Here is a 27,720-nt window from a genome sequence, read left to right as displayed (position 1 = left end):
CATTTTCTTCCTTGGCTACACAGTATCATTCTCCTGCCCGACTCCCCTCCCCTTCTTTGGCCCATCCTTCTCAGTTGCCGTCACCCAGTTCCTTTCTCCATAGCTCCTCAAGCCTCAGTTTGCCCAGGAATTCTGCCCCAGTGCCTCCCCTGTGGTCCCTCTGCGCAGTCTGGGGAGCTTTCCAGGCTGGGCACTGCGGTGCTCTGTCCATATGGTCCCGCTTCAGGATCTGGTGCCTCCTCCCCGGCTATGGAGTGTCACCCTGCCAGCCTACCCCAGGAATTCCCTTTGCTGAACACCATCCCCTTATCTGACGTTAGGTGCCTTCCTTAGGAACAGCCCAGTGCTGGGGGCAGAAAGGCCTGGGATGTCTCGATCTGGGATGTCTCTGAAGGACTTTGCCAGCCCCAGAGGTCCTTGCAGGGTCAGCCAAAGCGCTTTGCTGTGACTGCGTTTCAGCCAGGCTTTTCCCTTTGGCACATACCTGCTTCCTTCTTCCCTGTAGGAGGTCATCCCAAGAACACCTGTCTCCCCTTCTCCCAGCATGCTCCCCTCTGCTTCAGAGTCCACCTCTTGGGAAACTCGACCTGGGAGACACTATCTCTTCCTCTCCATGGCTGCAGCTCCAGGCACATGCCAGGGGCTCCCAAGTCAATACCTTTGGCCAGATTTTTCTGCTAAGCGCCAGATCTGCATAGACAAGTATTTCTGGTTTAGCATGTGCGGAATAGAAGTCACCACCTTCCAAGGAGGACCACCTTCTCCTGGTATCTCCAGGTATCAGCACCTGCCTACTGCCTGAAGCCTGGGAGTCTGGGGTCACCTCCTGTCCCCCTCCAACTCCTCCTCCCCAACAATAGCCACCTCTCCCATTACCCTCCCACAGTTCCAGCTCTGGCATCTACGTAAATCTACCCCCTGGACTGCCACCTCCTCCAGGCTGTCCTCCATCTGACCCATGCTTGCAGTGTCCAGCAGTTATCACCTCCCTTAAGATGCACAGCTGGCCAAGTCCTTCTTTTTCTCTATTAAAATCCCTCAGGCTTTGGTCCTCAGGATGAAATTCAAACAGTGGCATACTAGGCCTCTGTGCCTTCTTTTCCAATCCTACCTTATCCTCCTGCCCAGCGTCCTTGGCAGGCTCCCCTGCTCCTGCCACCCTAACTCAGGATTTGTCTCAGAGCCTCTCAGCATCAGTTCTATCTTCCCTTATCCCTCTCCTCCTCTTTGCCTGGATTTCCTCGCCCTCAAGATGAGGCTCAGACCAAGGCAACTCTCCTGAGAAACCTCTTGATACAGGCATTGATTGTCAGCACCCTTGGCTCACCCCTTGGGCTGTGAGCTTCGTGAGGGAGGAGCTGTGACTTTGTTCCCGGGGGGCCTTGGAGCCTGGCACTGAGGAGGGACTCTTGCACGTGCTCGTGAAGCAATTGCTTCTGGACAGCAAATCTCAAAGAGCATAGAGTTGGGTTTTTAGTAGCCAATTTCAAACAGAAAGATGGCTCAGGCAGGCTCAGAGATGGGGTGTGGTCACACTTTGAATGCAGATTGCAGATGAACCCAGTAAGGCAAAAGGGGGAAGTATCTGAAGGTCACAGGGACTGCAGCCAGAGTTCAAGCATGATCTCGGATTTTGAAAGATGCAGAAGATGGAAAGTAGGACGCAGAAACAAGGCAGATGGACAAACGGCACAGACCAGTGTTAGACCCAGTGGGGAACACGGAGGCCCAGAGGAGGGACTTTCGCGTAGTTGTTTATGAAGCAAGGAATGCTGTTTAAGGCTGGCAGTGAAATATTGACCCTGATGAAGAGAGAACAACACTACATAATTTCTATTTTGCTTCTCTTCTCTTTGTCGAGGGGCATAATCTTTCATCAGGACTCCACTATTGATCAAAGGGAATTGAAGCCTAAGACAGCACAGGAGGAGACAGCAGGGGCGGTCTCCTGCTGTGCTGAAGGGGGTGCAGAGGGTTAAGTCCCCTGTGGTACAAGGGTGTCCCCTGTCAGTCCTGGGAGAGGAGCAGACAGGGTCCCTCGAGTTCACAGAGACCTCCAGAAGTGGGGAGGGAGGGTGCAGAAGGAGCACGGCGGGCTTGAGGTGCCCCCCAACTCATTCCCCAGGGATGGTTTGCCAGCACATACACAGCAAAGGAAGCTCTGCTTTCTAGGATTCCTAAGAATAAATCATACCAGACTAGCCTCATTTATGTTTTGACAGGCCAGCCAGAATAGTACTCTGGAGAGGGCTGTCTGGTTTTTTATAAGGCGCTTGTTACAGACTACCATCCAATCCTGAGGACAAGGTGAGAAGTGTGGGCTGGGTGATTGATACTGAAGTAGCTGGGCTCCTCGTGGTCAGGTGCGGCTGGCCAGCAGAGTCCAGGCACCCAGAGTCTTGTCTTAACTGACAGGTTGGTCAGGGAAGACCCAGTGTCTCCACCGAGGCCATTAATGGAACAATAGTCAGACTCACACATGACCTGAATACAGCTGACAGAGAACGGAAGATCCCAGATCTCAACAAACCATAATGACAGTCTGAGAGGAAACGAGAGACCCAGCTGCACAACTAACAAGAGGATCTGGGAAATGGGATTTGACAGCAAGACGTGTGAGAGAGACTTTGGGCTCAGTCTGTGAACTGCGTCACATGGCGGGGGCAGCCAGGAAAAGGAGCCTCAGGGCCAGCTTGGAGCACCTCAATGACGAGAATGTTGACAGGCCCCAGGACCTTCAGAGGACCCAACCCACAGTGGCAAAAAGATTCTGAGAGAGAGAAAAGTATGGGTGCCGCATACAGAGAGAAGAGATAGTTGTGGGAAATGACGGCTACCTCCCTCAAGTATGTGACAGGATGGATTAGACGGACAAATCTGCGGTCATGAGATGGTGTGACTTTTTTTTTAAAGTAAGCTCTACCCCCACCATGGGGCTTGAACTCATGACTTACAACCCTGAAATCAAGAGTCATATGCTCTACCAACTGAGCCAGTCAGGCGCCGCCTAGATGGGGTGACTTTGAAGATGTGTTCTAAGCCTGAGGTACTACGGATTTCCTCATCATACGGAAAAGAAAGAAAGAGGGAAGCAGGATGGTAAAGAGGATAGGCGTTGGGTTGTAATCATCTGTCTGAACTTTATTTACTGAACAGCAGTAATCTCTTTATTTGTATAATATACTTGCGGGAAAGGTTGCATCAGAGGGGGCTACTCAGTGCTCTCTGTGAAGGGGACCATCTGTGTAACTACTGCTGTATGTCAGGGCAGACCATCACCTGCTCCCCAGAAACTCCCTCGAGCCCATCACAGGCATTCTCTCTACAACGAAAACCCCGTCCCTGACTCCCATCCCATAGCTTCGTTTTGCCTGTTTTTAAACCCCGGGCGTAAATGCGGCCGTGTACAGTGTTCTTTCTCGTATCTGGGTTCCTCGGCATAGCGGCGACACTTTGTGGCTTCATCCACAGAGAAGTGAGCTGCTGTGGACGGATCCTTCACGTTGCCATGTGGTGGTCCCCCGTAAGGATCTGTGGCTGTGTCTTCCTGAATGCACTGTGCATGCCCACACTTAAAAGGGTCCCAACATGTATGTGGATGACGGGGCGGACTCCCAAGGGGATTGCCCTGAGCTCCGAGCCCGGGACCCTGGTTCTCCCTGCCTGGGCACTATATGCTCAGGTGTGGGTAGGCTTCAAGTGAAGGACTGGGGGAATGGGGGATGTGGAAGTCAGCTTCATGATGGGGGGCCGTGATGCCTGAGAGGCAGCGTGGACAGTCCCTGGGAGAGACACGGGCAGATGTCCTAAGGCAGGCTGTTGGGCAGCCCTTCCACAGCGAAACAGGCCACTGTTGTTGCTTCCTGAACTGCCCTAGAGACATGGAAAAGGCAGTTCACGCCTTTGGCCAGATGCCTGATGGCCTTTTAGGGTAGTTCAGCTCTGGCAGGGCCTGGTTCCCTTCTGAACAAGTGAAGGCAAGGGGCACCAGAGGGGCCACGCTGACCGGTAGATGTCCCAAGGCCCTAGCGGCCCACACTGGTTAGTGCCTTTGCCCTCCTCTGAGTTCTCGTGGGGTGCCCGGCGCCTGGCTGGGCTGCCCCTTGCAGGAGCTAGAGGGAAGGCTGGAGGCTGGGAAGCAGAGGGCCTGTGTTCCACTTCCCAGCTTTGCTGTGGATTTGGAAAAGTCATTTCCAGGTTTCGAAGTGCCTTAGGCTCCTCTGAGCGCTAATCCAGTGTCCTGATCTTACAGAGGCCCATGGGAGGAGGGGGGCTGGAGAAGTGGGGAGGGTGGCAGGGCTAAAGCGGAGGCCTGGCCTGGTGTGAGCTTACAGAGCTGGAGCTCGTTTCCTTATATGACAGTGGCTGGGATGGCTCCAGTCCCTTCTGCATCCTCCTTTGTCCGTCTGGTTTGAGTTCCGGGGAGGCCTTGCTGGGTGGGGTCAGGCAGCTTCTAGGAGAGGAAGAGCCCCTGGCCAACCTCAGCTGGGCCCTCAGGACCCCTTTGCTTGCCCACTGAACAGTTTGGGTGTTATTTGGGGTGAGTCTTTGCGTTTTTCTCCTCCGTAGAGTAAGATCCCCTTCAAAATTAAAAAGCAATCCTGTCCCCAGTCCCTGTGTCCCAGTGTGAACTGAGAGCGCAGGAGCCTGTGTTTTAAAGACAGGGGGGCTGTCATAATGAAAGGCAGTGGGCAGGCGGGGACAGCGATGGGGAGCATGCCACCCTCAGATGTGGGTTCCTTTTCATCCATTCACCCGGTGCTTTTTCTGGTGCTTTTCTTCTTTTCTGGACTGCAGCCCTGTCCCGACCCACCCAGCCTGCCTCTTCCCTTCTGGAACCACCCCAGCTCTGCTCCACTGGCCTGCCAGCACCCCCACCCTCAGGTTGGGCCCCTCCCCACCCTGTGCAGGGTAAAGGAGCTCCCACACAGGCCTGGGTTTCAGATTAATGAAGCCCAGATGCAGAACTTCTGACTCTGACTACAAGTTAGCTTTGGAGCAACAGCACAGAGGGGCCGCTTACCTCCCACTGTGCTCTGGGGCCAGCTGCTGCTGGGGCTCCCGGGGAACAGCTGGAGAGCAGGTCCTGGCTGCCAATGAGATGGAAGCCATGCGGGGTGTGCCCGTGTGCCGTGTGGCCAGGGCTCAGGTACAAAAGGGAAGGTGGGGCTCCCCCTGAGGGGCGAGGGTCTGGCCACGCTCGCAGGGGTCTGGTGTGGGGGATGATGAGGGACTCCTGTTTTCTACGCCATGCCGCTAAAGGAGGCTGTCTCTCGGCAGCTCTCAGAAGGTCAGGTGGGGGGGATGCTGAGGTGCTCCGCAGAAAGGGATCAAGGCTAAAGGGAGACAGGGTCCTGGCGGGCCCCGTGCTGGTTAATGTCAGGTCTTCCTGATCAAAAATGGATCAGGGATGGTTGGCCCCTCCCTGGGTTGCCAGATAAAATACAAACATTGCATGGGGTGTGGTTGCAGGGTAGGGGGGGTCAGACATATGGTAAGAAAATGACTCTTTGTTTATCCGTAAGAAATCACATTTAACTGGGCATTCTATATTCTTCCTGGCTAAATCTGGCAATCCTGTCTCCCCCTCCACCTGAATTTCTTCTCTGCATAATAGTTTTATTGAACTACAGCCTACAAGCAAAACAGAACCCAGCTCATAGGCACGTGGCTCAGCGGATGGCCACAAGGGGAACACGTGTGAAACCAGCACTTAGAGCAAGAAAGGCAACAGGAGCAGAACCTGCTGGTCACTCCCAGCCATTACTACTACCCAGGCTGCCAACAGCTGCTCTTTGGCCATTTTTGTACTTCATAGGAATTGAATCGTGCACATGTATTCTTTTGAATCAGGCTTCTTTGGCGTGACACTGTGAAGATCATCTGGGACTTTGGGTGTCATTTTAGCTCCCTGTCATTACGAGGAGGATTGAATTGTATCAATAGCGCCCAACCAGGATATGCCTTCTAACGGTGTATTTAAAGTGCACTTCTGTCTTATGTGTGCATGAAGACATGTGCATGCGTAGGTACCGAGGAGGAGGATTGCTAGGTCATGGGGTGAGCACAAGTTCATCTTTTGTTGATCTTGCCAAGCAGTGTCTCGAAGTGGATATACAGTTCGAATTCCCACCGGCTGGATGTGAGCGTCTCTGCGGCCCACACCACCCCCAGTGCATTGCCCCCTTTCTCAGGTTCTCCTTTCTGATGTATGGTGGTACTGCCTGCTGGTGCTTTTTTTTCTCTTTTTCATCTGTTGCTTTGCTGATTTTCTTGACAAAGTGCTGAGAACATCAGTAAGGCCTCTGGTTGCGGTACTAGCCTGTCCAGCCCCACAGCGACATCGAGGAGCCCTTCCTACCCCAGTTCCTACCCCAGTTCCCCATTCCTACCCCAGTTGCCTCCGTCATGTGAGGCCTGGGCAGCAGCAGGCCCTGCTCTGGGGAAGTTGCCGTGGAGACTGGACCACCAAGCCTGGAAGTGGCCAGACTGGATCCTGCCTCCCCAAAGTACTTGCTTAGCATTTCCCAGTGCTGCCTGTAGCAGGCTGTTCCCAATGTCCGGTCTTTCAGTTCCTTGTGCCGTCATTCCAGGAACACGGGGGAGAGCGGCTGTGGGCATCGTCTCAGCAGTGCTGTGACCTGAGGGCATGTCTCCTCTGAGGAGCTGGTTCCAGCCCAAGTGTCTTCCTTCAGGTTCCTTCTGTTTCCTCTGGCTTCGGGATCTCTCCTTTGCTTCTGCTGATGGCGGCTCTGATTTCTGATGCAGAAACCAGGGACTGTGACCACATCAAGGTCCATGCCAGGGGCTGACGTCTTCTGCCCGTGGGGAACCACTGTGTATGGAGATGCAAGAGAGACATGACCTTCTTGGTAGAGATGAGCTATGGCACGGAGCTTGGGCAAAGGAGAGGCCCTCAACCTTTCTTCCCATCACCCAGCCTCCTCAATCACTGCCGCCCCAGTGTCATCCTCTGGTCTCCACCCCCCTCCTCTTTTCTCTTTCTGCTCACTCTAGTCCTCAAGGACCTGTGGAAATCAGAGCCCTGAACATGAACATCTGAAATCCCCATCAGAGGTCTTGAGTCCCAAAGAGAAGAGATACTAGCCCCATGAGTGAATCAGTTAAGACTAGTGCTAGGGGCACCTTCCTTTGGCTCAGGTCATGATCCCAGGGTCCTGGGATTGAGCCCCGCATCTGGCTCTCTGCTCAGTGGGGAGCCTGCTCTCTTTCTCTGCCTGCCTTTCTGCCTACTTGTGATCTCTGTCAAATAAATAAATAAAATCTTAAAAAAAAAAAAAAGCTGGTGCTAGACTCAGAAGCCCAGCCCAAACTGACTGAAGCCAAAGGCACTTTATTGGCCCACATGGCCAAATGACCTACTGAATGGTCCAGGGGCTGGGGGCTTCAGGCACAGCAGGCTCTAGGCTCTAGGTATTGTCAGAGCTCTGTCCCTGTCCTCAGTCTCTATTTGCTTCATCCTCCAGGCTCTCCCACAGGGAGGCAGGATGGTCACCAGCAGGTGTAGGATTGCTTCCTGTCAGATAAGTGGCCCTGCTGGACAGGTACACGCTCTGATGATAATTACAACCAGGGCACCTCTAAGTGGCTCAGTCACTCCGACTCTGATGGGCCATGCCTGACTCCTGGGCCCACCCTGGCTGAGCAGCTTCTCTAAAGGAAAGTTGATGCTGGGTAGAAAAAAAAAAGACAAAGTTTAGCCCCACTTTCCACTACCCTACCCTAGGTACCTTTTCAGCCTATCCTACGTGGGCTGAAAGATTCTAATGCTGCAAAGGACAGAAAAGGCCAAGATCTTGCAAAAGTAATTGAATGTTCCTTATTTCTGTGTATCCTCAGATAAGCATAGATACTCAGAAAGACCAACTCAGAAGAAAAACACTGCTGAGCCAGCCTCTGGAATTACCAGTGACTTTAATTTTTTTTTTCCTTTTGCTCATTTTTCAATTCTACTGTCATTTTTATTGCTTCTAAAATACATGATAGGAGCGCCTGGGTGGCTCAATGGGTTAAGCCGCTGCCTTCAGCTCAGGTCATGATCTCAGGGTCCTGAGATCGAGGCCCGCATCGGGCTCTCTGCTCAGCAGGGAGCCTGCTTCCTCCTCTCTCTCTGCCTGCCTCTCTGCCTGCTTGTGATCTCTCTCTGTCAAATAAATAAATAAAATCTTTAAAAAATAATAATAATAAAATAAAATAAAATAAAATACATGATAAATACTATAAACCAGAAGAACAGGGCAAAGTCCTCCAGACAGCACGCCTCTCCCATGAGGCCCCTGTGTGCGCCTCCAGCCCACTCACTCGCAGAGGGTCCCACCCTTTGTCCTTCTCGCTCCTTCCCTCACAGGCAGCTTCGAAGCCAGCTCAGCCTCCTGGTCATTGCCCAGATGCTGGACCAGCAAGAGACGTTTCCTCTCTGGCAAGAGAAGGCCCAGGTGAGTCTTGGCTTCCGCTGCGCAGCATCCCCTCAGCCCAGGAAGTCTGTGGATGAGCAGAGGGCTCCTGCCAAGGCCTGCCTGCTCTTGTGGTTTTTCTCAAAGGTTGGGAGCCTCAGGCCAAGAGAGCCAAGTTGAGGGTGATTTTTTTACTCATTCAGCAATTACTGATTTGTATGCCTACTGTGTGCTAGGCGCTGAGGCTGGAGCAGTGAGGGGTTAGCATGTGTCGCTTGTTTTTGCTTTTTTTTTTTTAGTTGTGGTAAAATATGCATAACAGAACATTTACCGTTTTAACATTTTTTGCTGTTTTTTTTTAACCATCATGACAATTTTAAGTGCAAAGTTCAACCATTCGAAGTGTTCAGTTCAGTGGCTCTGAGTCCATTCACAATGCTGTGTAGCCATCAACACCACCATATTTTTTTTCACCCTCTCAAGTAAAAACTCCATACCCATTCAGTGCTAATTCCCATTCTCTCCTTCCCCGTCCCTGCTTATATTACTTCTTATAGGTGGGGAAAAAAAACAGTGCAAGTGAAAACAAACCCTATGCCCTTAAAATTACTCACTCCTAGTGCCTCTCCTTTTCCAGTGTTAGACATTCTTGGGGCAGCAAGAAAAGTAGAGCTTTGTCTTCTTTCCCCACCCCCCTTCTCTCCAGAAAACTCTGACCACAGCCTTTGCAGCTTGGGGCCCTGGGCGCAGGCGTGGGTCCCAGCCAGCCAAGGGTAGATGATGGGGAGGCTGAGCATGCTGTCACCCTCTCCCCCTAGAAGCTTCCTGGGATCCCAGAATAGTTGCTGGGTACCACCAATCCCTCCAACTCAGCAGCACAAGGGGGACAAGGCAGTCCCTGTGAAGGGCTGTGTGTCTCTGCTTGTAGAAGTGTACTTGGGAAACCTGCGTCACCCCTTGCCCAGAGCGCTGAGAGATCGTTCTGGCACATCCTGGGGCAGGCTGGACAATATTGCTGAGTTTGCAGTGCTGGGATTGCAGAGCGGGAGCTCAGAAAGCTGACTGGTTGTGTTGGCTTTTCCTAGTGGGCTTGGCCTGGCTTTTGCCCCCGCTGCCCTCTTTGCCGTAAATACTTTCTCGAAGGACTTAGCCCAGCTGGAGCTTCTTGTCATTCCCGTTCCTGCTGAAATGTCACCTCCATTCAGAGGCCTTTCCTAACCACCCAAGCCAAAGTCCCTGGCACATCACCCTGTATTAAATGGTTTATCTCCTGACATTTTCTTATTTATTGGGTCCGGGTCTGTGTACACACACACACACACACCGGCTGCAGCTCCTTGAGTGCAAGGACAAAATCCTTCCTATTCATCACTGCCCGTCTGCACCTAGCATAGTGCCTGACATACAGGGACTCCAGGTGTGCTTGTGGAGTGAACGAGCCTGAGGTTGAGCCCTTGGAGTGTGCAAGAGGAAGTTCCCTCTTCCCTGGGGAGAGGTGGGGGAGGGAGACATAGCAGACAGACAAGACCGCCTGGTCCCAGAGGGCTCTGGGGGTCAGTGAGCCCCAAGAACAGAGCACGGGGTCAGAGCGAGGGGAAAGGCCAGAGCGTCGCTATCAGGAAAGGCAGGGCCAGCTGCAGGTGGAGGGTCGGGACGGCTGCCCCGCTGCAGTGTTTGGCCGCCACCAGAGAGGGGCTCAAGCATCAGGGCCTGGGAGCTCCCAGCTTCTGGGGCCCAGCCCTGCCTAGCTCCAGGGCTCTCCAGCCATACTAGTCACCCGCATGCCCACCGCACCCATCTATTCAGGAGAGCCCAACTAAGCATTGCCTGTGTGCCTGGCTCAATGCCAGGCTCTGCATCCAGGACCAGGCCTCCGAAGACAGGGTGTGAGCAAGGTGGGCTGAGGTTGCAGTGACTAACACTGCTCGAGGGCAGTGAAGTGGCTTCCAGAGAAGGTGTCCTGAGCCAGGTCTAGGAGGCTGAGTCAGTGCCTGTGTTGCCCAGAGGAGAGTCTGCTGGGGGCCGGTGCATGCCGTGCATGGCTGCAGCAGCCTGGCTGCAGCAGCCTCCTGGGGCTCTGGGAGAAGAAGGACCAGCCGGGGCCTGCCTGCGACCCTCCCTGTGTGCTTCCCCCATCTCCACTGCGGGCTTGGGGCTGCTGCCAGCACCTCCCAGGTCTCTGGGCTGTAGGGAGTCCCCTTTCCAGTCTGGCCTGTCAGATGGATATTCGCCTTCTGAGGGCCACCACTGTGGCCCCAATAGCCACCCACGTGAAAGCCTACAACGCCCCCTCTCCCAGCTTCTCTATGCGGCCTGCCCTGCCCACGCCACTGCTCTTCCCAGTCCTTGTTGTGGGCCAGCCCTGCTCTCCCTGCGCACAGCTCTGTGCCCTGACCTCCCTGTTTGTATCACATTCCAACCGAAGTGGTGGGAGCTAACATTCTGCCTAGCATGGGCTGTGTGCCGGGGCTGTTCTCAGAGCTTACCTCTCATAGCAGTCCCCAGCAGTGAGGACTGTTACCATCAGACATTTTTCACAGATGGGGAAACTGAGGCAGGCGCTGTTAGGAAACTTCTCAGGGTCATACGGCAGGAAAGCCGTGGAGCTAGGATTCAACTGCAGGGTCCTTGGGCGTCTCTGCAACTTCAGCCCCTTCCTCTGCTCTCACTATGGTGAGCCCAGACCATGCCGGCCACTTCCTGCTGAAGGTGCCCTGCTAGTCCCTTGAGCTTTATTCCAAAGTGGCGGCTAGAAGGACAGGGGCTGCGGTTTCTACTTCCTTCATTGATGTGTAAATACTTGATAAACCTTATCAATTGATTGACTATGAAGGGGACCCCAGGGATTGAGAATTGACTCGTCTAGGAGAGGTTCTGGGGTGAGTGCCTGGGCAGAGGCCTCTCAGGACACACCGCTGGGCAGGAGGAGTCCCTGACCCTTGGATGGCTTGGCTCTGTCTCAGGCTGAAGTCAGAGGCCCTACCAGCAAGAGCTAAAGAACTAGAATTTAAGGAATGAGACTTCTGTAGGTGGTCAGGATATAAGCCCCTCCCCACAAGGCCCGCATTTTCCAGGAAAGCCTTGGGTCAGGCCGCTTGCTGTTGTCCTTGGGAATCCTGGCAATATCCCAGAAACAGTAGGGTTTTAGCTTCATGCACCAATGTGCTCTAGACCCTACTCAGAGCACTGAAGATACAGTTCTGAACAGAAATTAGTCCCTGCCTTGTGAAATTCAGTCTAGGGGCAAACGGACAGACACAGGCGCCAAGAAAAAAGTAAATGTTTGCCATACCAGATGATGATAAGGGCTCTGGAGCAAAATAAAGCCAGATAAAGAGGAGAGGGAATGTTGGGAGATGGAGACATTTCTGCACAGAACTAAAAAAGTCAGGCAGGTTTCTCAGGAGAATAGCAAGTGGGCAGATAGAGTTCTTTTAGGTTGGAGGAAAAACAGAAGCCACTGTGGCTGGCAGAAGACTGAGGATGGAGTAGTAGAAGTTGAGGTCAGACAAGTAAGTGGGGACTCAATCCACCAGCATCTCTGGGCCATGATAGTGGCTTTGTGTTCATGCCAAAGTGGAGAGCCACTGGGAAGTTTTGATAAGAGAAACAAAATCTAATTTATAGAATTATTATTATTATTTTTTAAGATTTTATTTATTTATTTGACAGAGATCACAAGTAAGCCGAGAGGCAGGCAGAGAGAGAGGAGAGAAGCAGGCTCCCTGCTGAGCAGAGAGCCTGATTCCGGACTCGATCCCAGGACCCTGAGATCATGACCTGAGCCGAAGGCAGAGGCTTAACCCACTGAGCCACCCAGGCACCCTAATTTATAAAAATTTTTTAAAAGATTTTATTTGGGGCGCCTGGGTGGCTCAGTGGGTTAAAGCCTCTGCCTTTTCCGCTTGGGTCATGATCCCAGGATCCTGGGATCGAGCCCCATATCGGGCTCTCTGCTCCGCAGGGAGCCTGCTTCCGCCCCTCTCTCTCTCTGCCTGCCTCTCTGCCTACTTGTGATTTCTCTCCCTCTGTCAAACAAATAAAATCTTTTGAAAAAAAAATATATTTTATTTATTTGGGGTGTCTGGGTGGCTGAGTCATTAAGCGTCTGCCTTTGGCTCAGGTCATGATCCCAGGGTCCTGGGATTGAGCCCCAGGGCTCCCTGTTTCTCCCTCTCCCACTTCCCCTGCTTGTGTCACCTCTCTGGCAGTCTCTCTCTCTGTGTCAAATAATCTTAAAAAAAAAATTTTAGGGGCGCCTGGGTGGCTCAGTGTGTTAAAGTCTCTGCCTTCAGCTCAGGTCATGATTTCAAGGTCCTGGGATCAAGCCCCGCGCTGGGCTTCTGCTCAGCAGGGAGCCTGCTTCCTTCTCTCTCTCTGCCTGTTTCTCTGCCTACTTGTGATCTCTGTCAAATGAATTTAAAAAAAAATTATTTGTTTATTTGACAGAGAGAAAGGGAGTACAAGCAGGCAGAGCAGCAGGTAAAGGGGGACGGAGAGCCAGGCTCCCTACTGACCAGGGCGCCTACGCAAGACTCCACCCTAGGACCCTGTGATCATGACCTGGGCCAAAGGCAGACGCTTAATCAACTGAGCCACCAAGGTGCCTCTAATTTATAGAGTGTTTTTAAATTACTCTGGTGACATGTTGGGCTTAGGCGATTGCAATAATTCTGGTAAGAGATGACAATTGTTTGGCCTGGGGAGATAGCGGAGAAGGTGGTGAGAAGTGGTTGGACTCTAGGTGTGTTTCCCAAGCAGCCAGTGGGACAGGAGATGTGAGAGGAGGGAGACCAGGAGGGCTCTAGGACCAATGCAGCTTGGCAGGATGGAGAAGCCCTTTACCAAGATCAGCAGGACACAGGTGGATCAGGTTTGGAGACCAGCTGGGAGTTTGTTGCTTATCCCAGGCCACCTCTTGCAACATAGCAAACCTCCTTTGTCAAGCCATGGCTTCCAGTTTGGAGTTGGGAAGACATGGGCTTTAAATGGCCGAAGTGCAGGGGAAGAGGGTGTGCATCTCCTAGGGAGAGGCAGTCTTGCCCTGCCCTGCATTCATTCACGGAACAAAGGCTTATGAAACATACACCATGTGCCGGGGGCTGGGTTTGACCCCCCCAGGACTGCAGGGGAACAAAACTGCCCTCTTGGGCCTTATGTTCTAGGGAGGGAATGGGGACAGTAAGAAACATAGTAAACAAGTAAATTACAGAACGCCTCAGGAAGTGGTAAATGTGGTGGACGCAGAAGTCCAAAAGGGGGCAAGGGGATTAGCAGGTGTGGGTGGCATGGGCAGCAGTGTAGACCTGGGGGCCTGGGGCTGGTCGGTGGACAGGGGCAGCTACGTGCATCTGGTCAGAAGGCCCAGTCGGGGTGTGGGCTCCAGGGGACAGTGGGGCTGCCTGAGCCTCACAGACACTTAAGATCCTGGCCTTCTGGGACACCTGGGTAGCTCAGTTGGTTAGGTGTCTGCCTTTCAGCTCAGGTTGTAATCCCAGGTTCCTGGGTTCGAGTCCCAAATTGGGCTCCTTGCTCAGCAAGGAGCCTCCTTCTCCCTCTGCTTGCTGCTCTCCCTGCTTGCACATTCGCTCTCTCTCTGACAGAAAAAAATCTTAAAAAAAAAAAAAAAAAGGAAGAAGAAGAAATCCTGCCCTTCTCCACTAGGCAGATAGAAGCACTACTGGGGCCTGAGCACAGGAGTGACCAGCCATGTGGCCAGCCGCCTGGCTGGAACTCTCTGGCCTTCTCCTGCCTGCCGGGCAGACAGAACCAGTGGAGGCCTGCCTTCTTGACTGATCCTTAGCCTCTTGCCTGGAGGTGTCTGTCCTAATGGGCTGAGTGTTTGCAGAGACAGCTCCCAGCGGTGGGGGGGAGGGGGGGAGGTGCGATGTCAGGCCCTGGCCCTCCCTGCTGGGATGCACACAGTCCAAATAAGCCCTGGTCCGGTGGCGGGGGGCGTGGCTGCCAGAACTGGAAACAAAGGAGAGTGAGCGATCAAGGCGGCAGCTTGCTGCGCAGGGCCCGCTGAAGCTGTTTTCATGGAGAGGAAAAACAGGGGAGCTAGCCGAGCCAGCCAGCGAGCTGCTGTTGCAGCCCCGCCCAGGGCTCCCGTAGCAGGGAGGGTCTAACTGGGGCGAGGCTGCCTGCCTGAGGACAGCTACTGGGGGCGTGGGCTGCACAGCTGTGATCCCCAAGCAGGCAGGGCCCTTTTGGAAACCATCCTCAGCGTTGCAAGGCCTGAGCGAGATGGCACAGCTCTGGTCTGGGGGAAGCTCCAGATGGTGCCTGTCTTCGCCTGGAACCTTCTCTCTTTCCCTGCCTCCTCCTCTCCCTTACTAAAGGGATCAGACACGAGGCCAAGAAGCCCTGGCACCCTTCCAGGAGCAGAGGCCCTAGGCCTGACTCCTAGACCTCAGCCCAGCTGCTCTTGTGGGCTGTCTAAGTCTGTGGCCGGCTGAGATGCTGAGCAGGTGTCTTCTGGTGAGTCAGGGAGAGGAAGCCAGGTGTGCCGGGCAAGGCTGGGCTAGAGCAGGGAGCTGGGCTCCGGGGTTGGGCCTAAACCCTTTGGGCCAGCCTACACCTGTTCCATCTAAAAAGATGGTGCGTCTGTGAACTCCGATGTCTCTGCTCCTTCATCTGCATCCCCCACTCTCCCAGGGTGGCAGGTGGGCCCAGAGGCGCCAAGGGCCCACATACTGCCTGCCTCTGTCCTGACCACAAGTTAGCTCCAGGGCAGCTGAAGGGTCCTTGTTGGGGCTGAACCCAGGCTGCACAAACCAGGTGCAGGGGCTGGGCCAGAAGGAGTGGCTTCCTGCAGACAGCGGGACTCCCTTGGGCCCTGTTCCTGGGAGGGGTGGGGGCACTCCCATTTGTTCAGAGAAGGTCAGCAGTTTACATGGGGGGTGGGGGCGGGACAGCTAGCAGATCAAGGAACAACCACACGCAGTGTGCGGCCCTGGTGGGCAGTCCCCATTCCAACAACACAACAAGTAAGGACACTTTTGAGACAATCAGAGAAACCTGAACGTGGTGTTAGAGCATATAAGGAGTTCTTGGTAATTTTGCTGGGCAGGAGAATGATAATGTGACCATGCTGGGGAAAGAAATCCTTATCCCTTTCGGTGAAAAGCTCTTTATGGGTAAAATGATACAGTGTTTGGATTTCCTTTAAAATCCCCTGGAAGGAAAAGGGCGGGGGAGGAGAAATGGGGGCAGACAGAGTGATGGGGAGCAAGCGCAGCCGGCAGGAGAGGGGGCTGGTGGTTCAGAGCCTCTGCTCCTCTGTATGTCTCTCCAAGCCCACAGCAAGTTCAGGGGAGTGAGGGACTCGAGCAAGCAATAGCTCGGGGCAGGAAGGGTCTGGCCCTCTCTGGGTGCCTTGATTCTTCCAGGCCTGTGGGCTCCCTCCAGGGAAGTGGATCAAATCCCCAGCCTACAGAGCTCTTCTTGGTTCACTCCTTTAAAGGAAGGCTCAGCCTGTGCCAGGCCACATGTGCAAGCGTGACTCTCCTGTCCTGGGAAGAGGCTGTGCTGTTGTCTCCATTTTGCAGATAGGACCCTAAGGCTCCAAGAGGCCACACAACATACTGGTGAGGGGGGATCCAGGCCATGGTAGCTGGTGGTCTGGCTCCAGAGCCCATGCTCTGACCTACTGGTGCCGGCCAGGTCCCCCAGTATCCCAGCCACCCCTGTATGACAGCATCTCTTCTCCTTCCCAGCTGTTTTTGCTCAGCCAGCTCCTGAGTCTCATGAGGCCATCATCTCTCAGGCAGCATCTGGGCTCTGTGACCTTGCCACCCGGCCAGGAGCAACAGCCAAAGGCCAGTGCTGAGCTAGACCACAAGGTGAGCACCCAGCACCTGCCCGCGTCAGCCAGGCTCGAGGGAAGGCAGGGCCGGCCACGCTGCCCGGCCTGCAGGGCCTTCATGCTGCCAGTCCTCCTAAAACCCCAGGGCCTTAAAATTCCAGCAAGCTGCCTCCCTCTGGTGAGAGGAGGTGCTCACCATCCCTGCAGAGCCTGTAATTAGTGCCCTTCATGGAGGCATAGTGGGGCGCTGTGTGCTTGGGCATGCACAGCCCCCTGGCCCTGCTCCGGGGTTGTGCTGCATCCTTTATGGTCTGTTAGGGATGTGTTAGCGTGGGGTGCTCTGTGAGCCACACAGCACAATTTAGAGAGATGCAGGAGGTAAATGCTGCTGAGGGAAGTGGAGCTGGGCGCCTTCTCCCTGTTCCTCGTGGTTGCCACTGAGGCTGAGCCCTTGCCCTTGACCTTTTCCCCCAGTTGTTCCTTTTTTTTTTTTTTTTAAGGTTTATTTATTTACTTGAGAGAGAGAGCACAAGGGGGGGCAGAGGGGAGGAGCAGAGAAAGAGGGAGAAGCAGGTTCCCTCTGAGCAGAGATCCCAACATGGGGCTGGGGTTTGATCCCAGAACCCTGGGATCTTGACCTGAGCTGACATCAGCCACTTAACTGACAGAGCCACCCAGGCGCCTATCCTCCAGCCCTCTTAACTGACTTTCCAGACATTGCCCATTTCTCCTGTAAGCCCAGCTCTGGCAAGAGTCAGGGACAAAGAGGTACCCCCGAGCCTGCAGGTCGTGTGGTTTGGAATGGGGAAGACTGTAGACCCTGGCGGTGAAGGTCAAGCAGGGGCAGTGGTGTAGGATGTAGGGGCTTCAAAGTGGGAGCCCCAAGCTTGGCTCTGGGAGGTGAGGAGGGCAGGGGGAGAGGTGTGGATCTCAGTGGGCTCCCCTCTCCCTGGGGCCTTGAGGATGAGAAATGGAGATAGAGATCTTTCTAATTTAGGAAAGTAGTTATTCCAAAAGCTCACTTGGAGGTTGGATGTTGACAATCTAGAAGTCCACCCTTTGGGCATTGCTCTGCAAATCAGATAAATGAATTAATTTACTTAATGAACACAAATGAACCATTAAGAAGATATGATAATCCCAGGTGTATGTGCCTCTTTTGGAAAGTGTAGGTAAGGTTATCTTTGAGTTGTGCCTAATGTTAGTGCATTTACGAGACAGCCGCCTGCCTCCCAGGAGAGCCCGAGCCATGTGCATGAACCCATTCTTGTCTCCCAACGACTTCCTGAGAAATGAGCTGGTGCAGAGGCTGCGTTTGGATATTCCAGGGCCTCTAGAAAAGAGATGGGCTTGGTCCATGGGCGGGAAGGGTCTCTCTGAGCAGAATGCAGTGGGCAGGCCCCAGGCTGGACTGAGGGGAGGAAAAAGGAGAGAAAGAAGGGAACAAGGCTTGTAGCTGATCTGCCCAGTGAAGATTGTGCACTTTAAATACTTTGGAGGCTACTCCTGTGACCACACCCAGCAGAGCTGTGACCACCAGGGCACAGACCTCCACTTGGCTCCTTGCTTTTAGGCGCCCATCTGGTAGCAAATGTCTGTTCCACACCCAGGGAAGAGGATTAAGTGGTCTGAGGATGTCCTTTATTCTGAGCACTGTTCTCAGGCATGTAAAGGAAGCCGTGTCCCCCGGTCAGCTACCATATTGGAAATGACCTCTGTGGCCTGGAAACATGGAGGGTTCAGGGTGGCTTGACAGGGTGTCCCAGAAGCCGAGAATGGGGGCCCCCACCCAGGGCGGTGAAGGAGGCACATGAGGCCAAGGCAGTTCTCCAAGGCCTTTGCTACCTCTCCCGCCCATCTAGGATTGGTTCTGGCCTGACAGGGAGGTAGCCAGGAGCAGAGGAGGGCAAGGGCACTGGCCCGGAGAAGGGGAGAAGGAGGGGCTGGTGCAGGCATGGGGGTCTGCACAGCAGTGGGAAGCGTTCTGCCCCCCTGGGCGGGTGGTGACCAGGCGGGGCCAGGTGGGGCAGATGCTGGGCTCCCACAGCCCAACCCTGCTCCCACCTTGGCCAACTGACTCCTCATTAGGCCAGAGAACGTTTCATCTTCAAAGGAAATCAGGCTACTCACCAGCCAAAAAGAGCAGCGGCGTCACCCGCCCTGTTTTACAGGGAGTGGTGGTCTGCGCTGGGACTGAGCCTTTCATCCCTAGGGCTCAAAGTCTTTGCCTTGCTTCTCTCCAGGGGCAGTGGGGAAACTAAGGCCAGAATGAGCTTGGCCCGAGGCAACCCAGCCTGGAGTAAATTAGGGCTTTCCCAGCCCTTGGGGCGGCTGTGCTGAGCCCCATCCGCCAGGCCCTGCTTACCCCTGTCTGGGAGATTTCCTGTGAGAGGCTGGGTGACAGCCCTCCTCCAGCCCTGCAGATAAACACTTCTGCCAGGCCCCCCTCCCCCTCTGCTCTCCCTACCTCTTCCTTTGCCCCAGGGTGGGGTGGGGTGTGGGGGGCTTGGCTCAGTCTCCTCCCTTCCTCCCCTCCCTGGCCTGCCCTCCCTGGGGGCTGGGCGAGCTGCTCTCCCTTGCCCAGAGGTTGACTCTCTCCCCACTGATCCTGTGGCTTTGCAGTTGACCCTTTACTGATGGGTCTTCCCAGCTAGACCGTGGGCACAACAGGGGGGCCTCCCACGGCCCCAGTATATTGGGCACCGGATAAGTGAATGAATGAACACACAGATAAGCACAGTTTGAGTTCCTCTCTCCCTCTCCGAAGTCTCTCCTTCCACTCCATTAGGGCCATCCACTCTCCTTACCCTGTTTCCAGAACCCTCTCCCTCTGCATGCCCTCCAACCAGCCTCTCCGTGTCAGCCCCCTTATCTCTGGAAGTCCTTGTTTTCATGATGGCCATGAGGGTGTATAGTGGAAGCATCTTGTGTTGGAGCATCTTGTGTTGACTTCAGAAGCCTTACCTGCTCACTAGAGAACCAGTTGCAGCTCATTGTTTGTGATTACAGCTAGTGAGATTCCTGCCTGGGAAAGTTCACCACCAAGAACAACAAAATCAGCGAGCTGGTCTGGCTGCGGGATCGCAGGGGGACCGGGGGGGTGGGGGGAGGCTGTGGCGGGGTTAGGGGGTTGCCTGGACTAGCTGGCTGTCCCAGCCTGGTCAGAGCACCAAGTGTCCTAGCAAATCACGGCCGCACTTGTGTAGAATCTAATCTAATCTAATCTAATCTTCCTGGCGAGATGAGAAAAACACTTTGGGCATTTTCAAGTGCTTTTGGTAAAGAAATGGTTGCTCAGCCCTTTGGTGGTTGCTGGGGGCCTTGTGCTCGCCTGGTTTGAGCAGGGCTGTCCTGGGGGAGAATAAACGTCTAAGTCAGAGTGAGACAGACCCTTGAGAGTTCAGCTGAGAGAGGTGGAGAGGATGTGTTAATGCGGGAGGCGACTGCAGAGTGGGCGTCCCAGGGCTTCCCTTGGGTCCTTGGATCCTGTTCTGTAAGAGACCAGTGCGACCCTGGGCACCAGGTGGGAGCCTGTCCTTTTGTCGGCCCTGCAGACAAATGTGTTACTGGACATACTTTGCTACCGTCTCCTCAAAGTGCCCCTCTCAGCCTCCCAACCCAGAAACCAGAAGTTGTGGCTTGCATGAACTGTCTTGGGCCAGATTTTGTCCAGTTGCATTCTGCCCAATCTCAGAGTCTCAGCCTATTCACTTTTATTGCTGTTCTTGATGTTTTGGTCTTATTGGACTCACCATTGTATATTCTATTCACCACACTTTCCTGTTGTTACTTGCTTTTCCTCAGGCCGTTTGCTATAATGAAGGAACTTTTTTTGTCCCATGTTTCCCCCCCTGGGGATTCGGAAGGTCTACAGACCCAGGATCTTTACAGTGGGATGGAAGTTTTCCCCCCAGTTTGGTGAAATCTGGGACGTTTGAGGAAGTTAAGCGTCATCTGGGAAGAAAACGGAGGTCCCAAAAGGGGCATACCCAGAGTTGGGGCTGCACTGAGGCACCAGGAGCTGGGTTCCTGTCTCCCTGTCTTCTGGGGCATGTACCCCACATAACCTGCTGAGTGTCCTCATGGGACCCACGGTGTGGGGCCCACTGGGGACTCTGTATCTGTGATGGTCTGTCCCCGCCTCCAGGGGGCCAGTGGTGGGACTGAGCCTGGGGACCTCAGGTGGCTCCCATCAACTTCCTCACCGTTCACACCGAGTGCTCTCTGGCTCTGTGCTTCCAAGGCTTGGGATGGCTTGTGTGTTGGAGAAGTGCGTGTGTAAGGAGTTGGTTTTTATATGGGGGTGGGTGAGTACGCCACGCTTGAGTGATGCTCTGGGGTAAACAGACTCTGTCCTGCTGCATGAACTCCTTTGCACCTCACCCCTGAGTCTCTGCACATCTTCTACAGAGGCTGTGGGCTTGCCACGCACGTATACACACACATGTGTGTGCACATGTGTGAGCACACGTGCATGTGTGTCTGGATGCGAGCATGTATGTCTGTGTACATATGTGTTGTGTGTATCTCCGTATATCTTTGTGGTCTGCCCTTGTGTTAATAGAGCTGACAAACACGTCTGACTGCTTTTGCTCCTGCTGGCCTGCCTCTGCGTCTGGTGACCCTGCCAAGAGCCACTGGAGCGACTGGGGTGTGGTTTGGGAGGTTGTGGGGAGTGGGCAGGGAGGGTGCCCTGAGGCCCTGGCAGCTCTGTGCCTGGCTCTGCCTCTCCCGCAGACACTCAGCACCAGCAAGGGGACATAGTCCCTCAGGCTTGGCTGGAGTTCAGGCCCCTTGCCCTGTGTTAGCCAGAAGCCCAGGGGGAGCAGGGGCCTTTCCCTCTCCCCGTACCCTCTGCTGTCTCACCTACAAGTGTCTGTCCTCATTTCTTGCCCCTTTCCCCATGGTGTCAGGAGAAACATGCCCACAGGACTGGAGACCTTGGTCAGGGCATGATTAGGTGAGTTGGGAAGAAAGGAACTGGCTTGAAGAAACAGAAAATAGATATTCAGGAATCCTGAGTTCCTCCTCGCCTGTGTTGGGTTCCTCCTTCCTTCCTCCAAATTGAGTAATATCAAACATCTTTTGAAATAAGCCTCGAAGAGATGGCCTCTGGGAAGCTGACCCCGAGGGGAGATCCACGCACCAGCCCAGGTCACACCCACCTCGGAGGTCCCCGAGCCTCTTCGGGATGGGTACTTGTGAGCAGCTGAAGGCCACTTACGGCCCAGGCCCAGACCCACTTTGTTTGGGTCCCAGGAACTCTGACTTCTTTGCAAATGTGCAAGAGGGCTTGAAGTGACAGAGTGAAGTTGAGGAGGGCAGGCTTGGGTTCGTTAGGCAGCTTCTGAGCCTGTTCTCAGCCGCAGGCCCAGTGGTCCTGGGATTCTTGGGGTACCTCCCCCAGGCACAGCCCTTGCTCCACGCAGGGTGACTCACCTAGCACTGACACTGGCTGGCCTGACAGTCCATCTCTTCCACCTTTGAGTCCTTCTAGACAACCCTGTGATTATCTTCTTCCCAGTCTTACTTAGGGAAAGGCAATCCTAAGGGTCCGTCTCATCACAACCATCACAACAATCACATTCAACCCCTCTGTCCGTGGGACCTACTTCATCCCCACTGCTTTTCTCCCACACGTCAAACCACACTACTTGATTCCAGGCAGCAGCCATCTTCCCCAGACATCTTTGCTCCTGCTGTTCCTTCTTCCTGGCAATGCCTGGCCTCTCTCCCCTGTCCTTGGATTTCCGTAGTCATTACAGTCTGTTCACCTGACCCATGGCCTGTCCATATGCTCTTTATGCACCTAAACAGTCGCCTTTGAGGATCGGGTCCAGAGTCTAGCTCAGCAACATCCCACTGCTCCCGCTAAATGGGCGCCCTTGCAGGTACAGCCTTTGGGAGGGACACTTGCCATCTCCCCTGCACCCAGCCCTGCCCAACTTGTCTCTTCTCCCAGGCTATACCTTCTCAGGGACAGCACCTTCTAAGTGCTGCATCTAAGCAGCCTGGGCTCAGCTCCTACCACACACCTAAGGAGGACCAGGAAAGGTGTGTGAAGTCCCTTACTTATTTCCGCAGTTGGAGGAGCAGTTGCCAGGCAAGTTATGGCCTTCTCAACTACTCTTCTGTTCACTGCCTTTTTGGTCCCTTCTCCCCTGTCTTTGCCAGGACTTTGTAGTAACAGAAGCACAGACACACATCTTGGAAGGTTCTAGAATAGCCCATCAGCCTCAGCTGGACCAGGAACTGAGCATCTCCCAGCTCTCTGCATCTCTTGGCTCTGCCTTTTGGTATATTCCCAGGCAGGCTTTCCCTACTGGTCCTGAGAAACTCCAGGTTTATGTCCTTCCCTTAACAGCCCTAGCCAGGGGGAAAGAAAGAACTTCTATCCGGCAGTCCTAAACAGAATCCCAGAGTTGAGTCTCATTGGCTTGGCTCATCTGTAAGCCAGTCAAATCGGCAGGCATACAGTGGCTGGCCCAGGTCACATGTCTTTCCCCAGGATCAGGATTGAAGTCATTGCCATGGATGGAGTATAGGGAATTGGAGGCTGCGACACTCTGACAAAGGAGGGGCCAGGATCCTGGGCACCCAAAAACCATGGTTGCCCATAGCCTGGTCTGCAGTCATGGGCAACAGTCCGACTTTCCCATGTCCATGGAAGTATAAGGACTGAGTGCTTTCCAGGGTCTTCCCATGCCAGCACACCAGGAGACAGTTCAGGGAGTGAAAAAGATACAAAAGAGAAGAAGCTATTGCTTTTGAGGAAATGGCCTTTGAGAAAGCCATGACTCTCCACGGGCTCTCCAGCCTCTGGCAGATGCCCGTGTCCTGTGCCCTGGCTGGTTTCAGTGGTTCCATCCAGCACTGGCACCCACATACTGATGTGCTCGTGCGTAGCCCGTCCTAAATTCTCAAACATTTGCACTGAGAATCTGGTTCTTCTCTGGGTGATCAGCAAAGCTGAGCTTCCGGTCCAGATCTCCCTGGGGTCAGGGTCTCTAGTGCCAGCTGGAGGAGCAGGAAGAGCCAGCTAGTCCCTGCTTGTCATCTCCCCTACCCACCCCCCCAGGTCAGCAGGAAGCCAGAAAGGAAGGGTGGGCTGGGTGGAAGCCCTCTAGCCAAGGTTTGCCTACAGCCCCTTGTTCCTCCCCCCAGAAGACAGGAATGGGTCAGAAGCCCTGAGATAACCTCCCTGCAGCAGGTCCACAGAACTAAAACCCCTCAGCCTTACTGCCTTTGTCCCAGACCCCTCTCATTCCCACCCCTGCCCCGCTGTGCCAGGGCCTCCTCGTTCCCTCCTCATCCTCAGTACCAAGGGCAGGGACTGGTCCCAAAGCTTAGAAGAGAATGTCTTTGTCTGTCTGGAGTTCAGGGTCTGGAGTGTCTGCACTCATCGTCTGGGGATCTGGAAGCATCGGAGCAGGCGGGCTGGGCCTCCGAGGTCCTGCAGCAGGCCCTGTAGACGCTACCCGCCTGGCTGCCCAGCGGGGACCCCAGAGCCAGCTTTCCAGGCAGCAGCTGAGCCAGAAGTCCCGTTTCTGGGCAGACTCTGCCAGCCTGTCTCCCATCACCGTCAGCTGGCCTCATCCGTGCTCCATGTTGAGGGCCCCCTCCATCCCCGTGCCCAAATAGGCACTTCCACTTACAGAATTAAGTGTCTGGCCTTGTAAGCCAGAGGGTAAGTGTGACAGGCCCTCCCTGCCTGTGACATCTTCTCTCCTGCCTCTGTGCTCTGTGCCTTCAGGGACCCTGGGCTAAGGAGAGATGTCGTGTCACCCTCTCATTTCCTAATTATCGGTCATGCATCCTTGTCATCTCCTTCTTATAAGCTCTCACTACCGATGACCTGTCCTGGTCCGAGTCTCTTCTGAACTCCACTTTCTTTGGGCCACAGCCCTCTGCTTGCAGCTTTCATACTGGCCCAAGCCAAGGTCAGGGAGTAACCTTGGAGCAGGAGCAGCTTGAGCAAGGGGAGTAGGTCAGGCAGTTTGCCTATGGGCACAGGGAAGAAATAGCATCCTAGAGATGATGGTAGGTGCCACACTCCAGGACCCGTCTAGACGGGGTTCACCTAGAAAAATGCATCCCCTCTCATCTTGTGTTCTATGACCATACCAGCTGGACAAGGTTTGGCTCTTTCCACCAGACTGAGGCTCTTGGCCTGGGGCCTCTAAGTAGCCCTACCTCAGGATTACTCATTACTCATTATTGTTGTTGTTTGCCCATCCTGTGGTAGAGTACTGAGACCATGCCCTTGGGGCTCAGGCTTGGGGCCCCACTCCCCGTCCTAGGGGCGCAGCCTCATCCTCTCTCTGTCCTGTGGCTAACAGGCCCTTGAGCCTCTGCTGTGCAGTGCAGAGGGACTTGTTCCTTCTGAAAGAGGGTGTCTCCCGTTAAATCCCCTTTATGGGAAATACACACATACATACACACGCAAACGCATGCACACACACACGGAACTTGTCAGCCTTAGGGAGAGAGTACAGACATCTGCTTCAGACCTAACCCTTATTGGAGATGGTCATGTAGTCAGGGGATCTCTCCAAGCTCAGCTTCCACATCTGCTCAAAATGAGAATCATTAGGCCTCTCTGGGAGCCCTGCTGGGTCTGGGCCCTGTGAAGTGGTGTAGATTTAAATTTGATTTAAAAAAAAAAAAAAGGGCGCCTGGGTGGCTCAGTGGGTTAAGCCGCTGCCTTCGGCTCAGGTCATGATCTCAGGGTCCTGGGATCGAGTCCCGCATCGGGCTCTCTGCTCAGCAGGGAGCCTGCTTCCTTCTCTCTCTCTCTCTGCCTGCCTCTCAGTGTACTTGTGATTTCTCTCTGTCAAATAAACAAATAAAATCTTAAAAAAAAAAAATAATAAATTTAAAAAAAAAAAAAAAAGAAAAAAGAATTTGTGGAGGCCTAGTTCTACCCTTGGGTCTGAAATCTGCCTGGGTAGACAGACTGGGGCTGCTCCAGGCTCTCCCAGAACCAAATTGGTTCTAGAGTTGACCCTCAGCATGTGTGTGTACATCTGTATCCAACAGAAACAAAAACCCACATGAGGCAGGGATGGGATCTATGCAGAATTCTCCCCCTGGGGCCCAGCGTCGGGCGCTCTGGACAGGGCTGAGAGCAGCCCAGCCAGACTGCGATTGAATGTAGGTTCCCCCGCACCCCCAACCCCAGCAGCCATGCAGTCACACCCCCCCCAACCCAGGGCTTGTGAGCATGGACAGATGAAAGCAAAGGAGGCTGCTTTGGGGTCCCTGCATCCCAAGCAGAGGGCTGGCACCCCTAGGCTCTTCAGGGCCAGCATTCTGAGCAGAAGCCCCTTGGCCCCAGCAGCCAGGCTGGGAAGGCCAAGTTTTTTTGGGTGAGTCTCAATTTTCCCCAGCAGGTGTTCCTGAGTCAGCCTTTGTGTCCCCCTTCCAATCCCCCTCCCAGCAGCTGTCCCAGAGCCTGGCTGAACCTGCTCCCACGGGATGCCCACCCAGCTTGGCAGCTTCCAGGGAAAGGGCTTGGTTTGGACACTTGCCTGGGGCAAGCCTAGATTCTTGGTCATGACCTGAGGTGGGAGAAACCATCGTGTTCCCGCCAGAGGGCCAGAGCGAGTGACTTCCTGGGAGAGCCTCTGCCTCCTCCTTTCTGCCCTATTTTTGTGTAAATAACCCAGGCCACAGCCTGCTCCCTTGGCATTAGCTAGAGGGGAATTTTCTAAAGGGTGAAGTGTCTGGGAAACGTTCACCCTTTTTTCCTTCTGTCTTATGACAAAAGTGCTGCAAATGGAGCCTTGGCTGGTGGTTCCTGGGGTGAGAACTAGCGGGGCCAGGAAAAGGAGACTCTGACCTTCCCCTCCTCCTTCCTGCCTCAGAGGGTGACAAGGCCTATCTCTCATCCTTGTCATCCTTCCTCAGGGGGAGGGCAGGGCTTTTTAAGGCTCTAGACCCAGGAAGAAGGCATCATGCATAGAACTTCCCAGAAAAGTTGGCCTGTTGCACTGTGGGGAGAGACCCAGAAAATGAAAGCTACAGGCCTCGCTGGCGGGGGATCGTCTCATCTTGTCAGCATTGGGTCTAGGCACGTCCCACTTCTCACCCTTACCCTTGGACTCTGCCATTCCCTGAGTTGCTGACTGAGGTTTCCCTGGCTCTCTTTTCCATGGGGACTTCCCAAGCCTCCACTGACCCCCAGTGGGGGAAGAGCTGGGCAGCCTGCACTGCTGGGGGCCCATTTCTCAGACAAGATTCTGAATGCCTGAGAAGCATAGCACCCCCCCTCCCCAACCCCAAGGAGTGTCTCTGCACTACCCTTTAACCCTGAACCCACACTGACTACTACATCCCCTCCAACACATGATCCTAGGACTTGGAAGTTGCCTCAGGTGAGGAAAGGGCCACCTTGTTCTTCCAGCTGTGGAGGCAATGGAAGCCGGCAGAGGGAGAGGTCTTGGGCCTCCTCGTCTACCAGCCCAGCTGCTGCATGGCCTCCACCCAGCTTCCCTTCCCCATCTTAAAAGGAAAGACAGAGCCCTGTGTCTCTGTGGTGCCAGCCAGGGCAGGAATGGGCTTGCTAAGTTCAGGAGCCGGCCACAGCGTGACTGGAACAGGAAACCCAGCTCCCACAACCTGGCTGTTTACTTTGTGTCCCCAGGAATGGCCACTCTCCCCACTGCTGCTGGTGCTCTGGGCCTTCCTCTCTGAGGAAAGAGGCTCAGGCACAGCCCACTTCTTGCCAGAGCCCCAGGTTCTGCTGATGTCTGCTTCTCGGACCTTCACAAAACAGGGCCGGGGGTGGGGTTCAGAAGAAGCTTTGCGTGCACCCAGTGCCACCATCTATCCGGCTGTCTGGATGAGAGCAGATGCTCTCTGACCTCAACACTGGGGCTGTGGGTCTAGGGGAAGGTGGAGGACCGTATGGGCTGGGCACTACCTATGCCATGTGAAATCTTTTTTCCCCCCAAAATACTACCGTAAAGACTGCTGTCTTTGTAGGGAATCCTGGGCACAGGTAGAACTCTATCCCCCAAGTTGGATCAAAGTCTTGCTTAAAGGGCCTCCCCTCACTTAGGCCCAACTCCAGGGGGTCACCCTTGAGGGCAAGGAAATAAAATGCCCTCAGCCTTCCCTGCAGGTAGTGGGCAAGGTTTTCTTCCCCCTTGGGGAAATACAGCTGATAACTTACGCTCCACAGGGATTAGTTTCAAAGCCACCATTTCCTTCTTGCTATTCCCGCCCCCTCTCCCCAAAAACACACATTCAGAATAGTTTCCCTGGGATTTTCCCCCTGGATTCAATGATGGGAATCAGCATTAAGAATGAAGTTGTGAAACCCGTCCTGTCCTTGTGGACTCAAGTAGTCCCTAGTTCTGCTGCTTTTTTTCTCAGTAAATCCCCACTGCACGAATTTTCCTCCAGGGCGTTCCTCAGATCCTGGACCCATCTCCACCTCGCCTCCCACTTAGGAAGATAGATTCTGCCCTGGGCTGGGGGTGGAGGGGGAGGCAG

The 27,720-nt window shown here is 54.2% G+C and overlaps 1 protein-coding gene across 3 annotated transcripts in view; it reads left to right on the top strand.

Moving 5' to 3' along the window:
* Positions 1-27,720, top strand: part of FAM178B (family with sequence similarity 178 member B) — a 111,698-nt gene that overhangs the window by 77,498 nt on the left and 6,480 nt on the right. For 2 of the 3 annotated variants that reach the window (XM_059134661.1, XM_059134662.1), the window contains 2 exons: positions 8,369-8,456; positions 16,133-16,258. In XM_059134661.1, coding sequence (XP_058990644.1) covers positions 8,369-8,456; positions 16,133-16,258 — 214 coding nt within the window. Of the gene's footprint in view, positions 1-4,408; positions 4,541-8,368; positions 8,457-16,132; positions 16,259-27,720 lie in introns of those variants that run through there. The other variant, XM_059134663.1, reaches the window with a different exon arrangement.

This window comes from Mustela lutreola, chromosome 9 (genome assembly GCF_030435805.1).
Source record: "Mustela lutreola isolate mMusLut2 chromosome 9, mMusLut2.pri, whole genome shotgun sequence".
Lineage (NCBI taxonomy): Eukaryota > Metazoa > Chordata > Mammalia > Carnivora > Mustelidae > Mustela > Mustela lutreola.
The sequence above is the reverse complement of the archived record's forward strand: the minus strand, read 5'-3'. Positions and strand labels throughout refer to the sequence as shown.